At 34.6% G+C, this 6731-nt stretch overlaps 1 protein-coding gene across 1 annotated transcript; it reads right to left on the bottom strand.

Annotated features, from left to right (window-relative positions):
- Positions 1-995: 995 nt before the first annotated feature.
- LOC133303582 (uncharacterized) lies at positions 996-6496 on the bottom strand. Its single transcript, XM_061503504.1, has 6 exons — positions 6279-6496; positions 4286-5787; positions 3913-4164; positions 3026-3106; positions 1578-2066; positions 996-1205 (listed from the first exon to the last, which is right to left on the bottom strand). Exons 2-6 carry the CDS (start codon positions 5534-5536, stop codon positions 1149-1151), a joined length of 2130 nt encoding a protein of 709 aa, XP_061359488.1. The 5' UTR covers positions 5537-5787; positions 6279-6496; the 3' UTR covers positions 996-1148.
- Between the last annotated feature and the right edge of the window lie 235 nt (positions 6497-6731).

Consider the following 6731-nt stretch of genomic DNA (forward strand, 5'->3'; position numbering starts at 1 on the left):
TATTGCTTGTGTCTTTCTTTTACTAAAAAAGATATAACTCTATGTCCTTTAAAAAGACAAACACTAAATCCATTGATATATAGTTTGAAAAGATTGACAGACTAATATATAGTTTGGGAAATGAAACGAAGTAATGAAAAATTTAAAAGGAAGACAAAATAGTCAATCAGTCGTTAGTAAACCACAAGGGTAAGATAAATTCTTTGTAAATACATGTTTTATATTTTATCATATCATCTCTTGAACACTAAAAAGTATATTTTTTAAAAAAATAAGTGTAATTTTTTCATAACCTTTATAATTTTACTTATGTTAAATAATAATTTGATTATCTATGACGAAGTATCTAACTTCATATGGCTAAGGTTAGAGTTTCGTCAATTAGTTTGTTGATTATGTTTCTGTATATATTTTCCTCTTAAAAGAAAGTTTCTTGCATGTGCTGCTGCTGTGAAGTTACAACATCCATTCCAAACAACTTTTTTTTTATACAACATTCCAAACAACTTAACCCGTCTGAAACAAAGAATCTTCAATGCCCAAAAGGGGTACAAAAAGAAGCTATAAAGTTTATAAACAATCAATTCAACCTAAAATTTTTGTTAATTGAAGTAGATGTAGGTACTATTATTTTATATTATATTTTTTATTACATCCCCTCGCGCCAAGTCTTACCGGATTAAATTGTGCACATTTTATAGTCCATCACACCAAAAGTCCGTTTATTTTTTTAGATTTGAAACATGTAAATTAAACTTTTTATTCGAATAATAGGACTGTGATGCTAGAGTAAATTGTCCATTGAACCCTTTTTTTATTAGCATTCCCTGTATTAGTTTATGTTATAATTTTCATGCCCTATATAACTCTTCTATTCCTACTTTTTAAACTCAATGCAGCTTAGAAAATAATGAATTTGTGAGTTGCTTGATGATGTAGATGCTAAATAACCAGCTCCATCCTGTCTAAATTATTTATTCCAAAACACTGTTTTCAGTCCTATGAATCAAATATGCACAGAAACTATGTAATTTACAAATTACAAGTTAAATGGAGGAAGTTGGCCCCCAAAATTCAAAGAAAATAATTGTATATATACAATATTTACAACTATATATATAAAAACCATTCAGAGAGACAGTGGCATTTCAGCAGCTGATGTCGAAGTATTTGGGATTTGAAGGGAAATGATATTCCACATGTAACTGCGACATAAAATAATCATTAGATGAGATAAGAAAGCAAAATGGGGAACCAAGAACAAAACTTCCATAATTGATGCTTTTATAACTATATTTGAAATCATATTTAAATAGAAATAAGTGCAATGTTCTTCTAGAAGATTAACATCATATAGCTCAAGACTATTAACTGAACATGCATTATGAGTGCCTCTTATACTCCTGATAGACAGGAACAAATAAAAGAAAAAAACTTACAAGTTTTAAGCAATTAGTTAACAAATTAAGGTTGGCAAAATCGATTTCTAAGGACATAAAATACACCATGAGCCATAGATTTCCCAAGTTATTAGTGCGTGAATGCATTAAAACCACTTCACATATACAATTACATACCTTGCCTTCATCAGAATCTGAATGACGTTGAGGAAACACTACCCTCATATCATCATACAAGTAGAAACTTCTTTCATGTTCATTGTGCATAATATTTATCCCTTCTGCAGAGAGAGGGTCAGATTTGCACTTATGAACAGACCTTGAACGTTTCTTAGGCAAGGGACACACAAAGCGAAGGTGAAGAGCATAAAGCAGAATGCCAGTATTAATAGCATTGGCATTGGCCTTTGAAGAACCATGTAGAAATTTGTCTTCATTAGCAAGGCTTGCGCTTGAACTTAAGTTTTCTTCCTTATCAGCCTTTGTAAATGCAAAACTATCAAAGTTGCCACATTTTGAGGTCAGAAGATCTTTATCTCTATGGATGGTATTTGACATCAATGATGACTTGGCATCAACTTTAATGTCAGGATCTGTTTGGTTTTCTTTTCCAGTCATAGACACCGATCTAGACGAGGTTAAGGTGGTCTTTTGCCGCAATAATGTCTGCTTTAAATGAATACAAGCAAAGCACGTTAAATATGGAACTGGTAAAACTTTTGGTCTAAGAAAAGAGTATAGGAAAATGGGGAAGAAATAACAATTGCATATTCTTCATATTTAATTAAAACGTAGAGTTTCAAATTAATTTAACAAAAGCTGGCTTCACTGCTACAGCCCAACAGGTTTTGCAGAATGACCAAGCAAGGCATGATAAAGCCAGGCAGGATTTAATTAACTGAACCAGGCAATTCACATAAGTCACGGGTTTGAATCCGAGAAACAGTCTCTTTGCAAATATGTAAAGGTAAGACTGCATATAAGGATTGCCCTCATCCTTACCCTGACTAGTCGAGATTTGAAAGGGAGTGGTTTTTATGCAATCCACAAAAGAACTTGTTCATCTCCATTCAACATATGAGGACAACGATTTATATAGTTAACAATAACAAGAACTTTGTGCAACCATATTCTATTATACATCAAAGCAATACTTAACAGCTGTTGGGACAGATATCACACTAGCATAGACCTTTAATACTGAGGTTGATTTATGACTCAGTACATAGGCCTCTAATTACACACTTTAAAACTTGGTTTATTATTGTATCATTTCCATCTCTGTTTCATTATAATTAGGTTCACAATTATTGAACACTTATATAAAAAGGTATTTTATAAGAAGTGATACATGAAGACAATTTTATAAATTGGTGTTGCAATTCAACTTTTCTTATTAGGAGAATGGAAGCGGCAATGATAGAACTCTAGACCACTTGGTCATAGAGGCATAGAGGCTATGACACCATGTCATGAACCAACATTCCAGCTCTTGACAAGTGAGTCGTTCTCTATATTATCTCTAACAAATATCAATGTAAAAAAAGCAAGATTATTATATGACAAGAAAATGGATGAGTGCATGGTGACAGAACTTTGAACATGATATATTCACAGAATCCTACCTTGGTACCAGCTGGCATGTCACTCAAATCATAATTACATAAGAAGGTGTGAATAGGTGTCCTCTCTGGATTGCTGAGAACCTGCAATTAGGAAAGTCCGTTTGTCACACACAAATTGGTACAACTATGAAGAATACTACATGGGAACACAGAATGTAATTGATAAGCTATCTATGAACATCTAGTTGTTTCAACACAGCACTGCTGCCATGAAATTCGTGTTAAGCATAGCCCATGAACCATTGATCTACCAGCATAACTTGTTACTTTAGTTTGGCTATTACTATTTTTAGCAGCGAGTTAAAATGACCAGATGGGTAACGAATAATTAACAACTAATCATGCATCCAGAACCAGATCAAGTTGGCAGCAGTAAAGTCAGTTTCATTCTGAAATTATTGATGAAACCTGGCACCAGAAATTTTGGAATTTATATGGTAATTGTCTCTTCATGCATATAGTTTGGAGCAGAGTTTTCAAATTTATAATGTATCATATGTGAATGTGATCACATTTCTCCAAGACTTGTAGTGACACTAGTGACAAACAAGGAACTAATGTTGCCAACATTGAAACTAATAATTTGACAGCACCCTTTCCTCTAAATATCACGTGTCAATTGGTCACTTCTTATAAAATCTATAGCAAGAATCTCATTTACCTCCAAAAATCTAAGTTGGCAGTTGTATCATGCTACCTTGTGTTGGTAACAGTATCAAAAAGATTAAATTGATGATAGAATATGAAAACATCAAGTTATGCATCAAGTCTGCAACACAATGCATAACCAATGTCTTGCTACATATAACATAAATGCATTTTGTAGATTAAAGAAGTAAAATGATATTCATGTTCTCAACAATTTTAAAGGTCTTGTAGTGAAGTACCAGTTGAATACGTCCTTTTATAGGTATACGAATACGGCTCTTTTCAGATCGTGATCCATCCATGCTAAGATTTCTCTGAAATTTGGCGATTCTAGACTTGCTTGATAATAACTTTCCTGAAAGATTAATTGATGAATAATAAAGTAAGTACTTGTCTCCATCCACGCTGGTTACTGAAAATGGAATTTTTTGTGATTGAGGTGAGAAATTGCCGCCAGTTACATTCAGCACAGCAAGAAAGCCTTCAATTTTCTGCAAATTGAAGGCAGTACAATTAGAAGAGTAAAATAACAGGAAGGTCACTCAAATGATGCCAACTTCACTAGGAAATTAATGCAGAAAGGAGAGGCCAATAAATGAGAATAATGCCAACCTGACTAACTTTCCCAGATAGTAGGCGACCAGATAACAAAGATTCCTCAAATGAACCAACCAAGGACCTTCTAATTGGTAGTCTACTCACAGTTCCACATAACTTGGCATGCTGAGGAGGAAAGCTAGCAGGATGAGTCCAATACTCTTTCATATCAATGATATTATCAGGAGTAAATAGGTCACATTTTTGCTGCATAGTGTTAGAACGGAGCTTTGATTTACTTGGCATATCCTGTGCAGATAAAATGCCTTGGCAAGTTCTATCAAGGGATTGTTCCGCATCATTAAAAGTTAGATTGTCCTCATCCAACATAATATCAATATCTCTGCATCCTCTCAATTTTTCATTTGTAGAAATTTTTTTACCAAGAGGAGACAAAGGGAAAGGAGGTGATGACACCTTTTTTTGAGGTATAGACAGTGCTGCTGTTATGGATCTTATTTTAGTTGTCTCTTCAGAATCATTAAGTGCTGGAGATGATTTGAAATGCTTATAAGACCATGGCTCCTCATGTTTACAATGTGAACGGCCATGACTAGATACAATTTGGGTTACACTAGAGTCATTACAGGATGAATTTGTACATTCCTGAAAACAAGATGAAGACCAGTCTATGGAGTGAATATTGTTGTAGTTTCCGATATGAACCTTCTTATACTCGTGTAAAGCAAGATCATTATAACTATCATCACCTCCCTTTGAACATCTTTGATAAATACCATCATCACCAATGTCCAAGGGATCACCTTTAAAATGATCTGCAAGCAACATCCCATTCAAAGGTGACAATAATCTCTTTCTGACTTGTGATTCAGATACTTCAGTTGCATCATTGGTGACATTAAACATAGATGACGAATGTCCATTTCCACCAAAACCATTGACAGGAGGATCTAATGATCTTACTTGGAAACCTACAGTCCTAGAAGTAGGTGTCTGCATAGTTTGCCCAGTATTAACAGACAACCTGCCAATTTGTTCAATGGGGCTAATCTTTAACTTCCTTATGTTGGATTTATCATCTTTACACATATTTGGAATATGTGATTCTTTTGAAAGCTCTAGAACAAATTTTCTTTCAGTGTTAGGCATATCAATTTGCATGCGATTACCTAGGTCTTCTCCATCCAACAAGTTCAACTCATAGTTGCTTAAGCTGGCAATCCTAGGTGCAGTTTGCACAAATGTGCCTAGTGATGCTGCCACCTCCTCAGCAATGCAACCTGAAGGGACCTGTGGTAACCCCATTTCTATTTTTGGGGCAGGGTTCTTCAAAATTTTCAAAAAGGAATCACGTTCTTTAACTCACAATCTTTCACCATAACCATCTTGTGAGGGGCATTCATGCATCAGCATTGGTACTTTCATGTTTCAATTGTACACTCAAAACCAAGTAGCCCAACACCAGTGCAGTTGTAAATAATTTGATTCCCTCCAATGAAAAGAAAGTAAATATCATTAATCAGACTTCACAGCATCATTAGGCCAGAGGCACCATCCTGCAAAAATAATAAAGAACTTTTTAATAAGTTCCTGCTGATATACAAAAGAAACGCATAACTATATTAATTATGTAGAAAATCTGAAGCCTTCAATAGTTGATCCTCACCTTATCACATTTCTTATACTTTTTACAAGTATTAAATTGCTAAAGTTGAACCATATATTAATCTCTAGATAAAACAAGAAGGAATATTAATTCAAAACACCCTTTAAGAAAGCCCCCAATGATTCCCCGGTATGCCTATAAACCCAACAAACCAATCCAGTAACAAGGGGAAAAATATTTAGTCCAAAAGCGTTATTTCCATAATCTAGATTAAAACAAATGTTAAACACGTCATTGTTGTTATTCCTTAAAATCCCACAACCAAAACATGGAATCCCCACATGCAGCACCCTCTTATGTTTCCCTAATCCATATTTAGACAAAAAATTTCAAGTACCAAACCAAAGGGTCCATGAATATGATGAAAAGAAGCACCAGAACCTGTGATTCAAAGGACAATCAGACAATCCATATGAATGCTCAAAATTCAATCTTGCTTCAGCAATTCAACAACAGAACCAATCAAAGGAACAAACTTTGCAAACCCCACAACAACATGAACTGAGAATTTTCTTCTTTCTTCTCCTTGGCGAGTGCTCTGCTGTTGTTGGAGCACCCTGGCATTTCCGTCTCTCACGCAAAAAGTGGATTGGGTTTTGGGCATTGATGGATGATGATAATGATTCGTAGCAAGCGTTTCTATAAGCAAACAATTTGTGGGGCATGGCTTAGCCAGAATTTTCTGGCTGGCTGTATTTGTACTTTGAAAACCACAACTTGCAAAAAGGAAACCACAAGTTGTGTTTATTATGTTCAAGTCAAGTTGCGGTTCTCTTTTTTTCCTTTTTGTGCATGACATGTGTCAATCCATGTCAACATGCCAGGACATTCTTA

Source organism: Gastrolobium bilobum, unplaced genomic scaffold (genome assembly GCF_033153095.1).
Source record: "Gastrolobium bilobum isolate Gb01-03AN ecotype WA unplaced genomic scaffold, APGP_CSIRO_Gbil_v1 utg7046, whole genome shotgun sequence".
NCBI lineage: Eukaryota > Viridiplantae > Streptophyta > Magnoliopsida > Fabales > Fabaceae > Gastrolobium > Gastrolobium bilobum.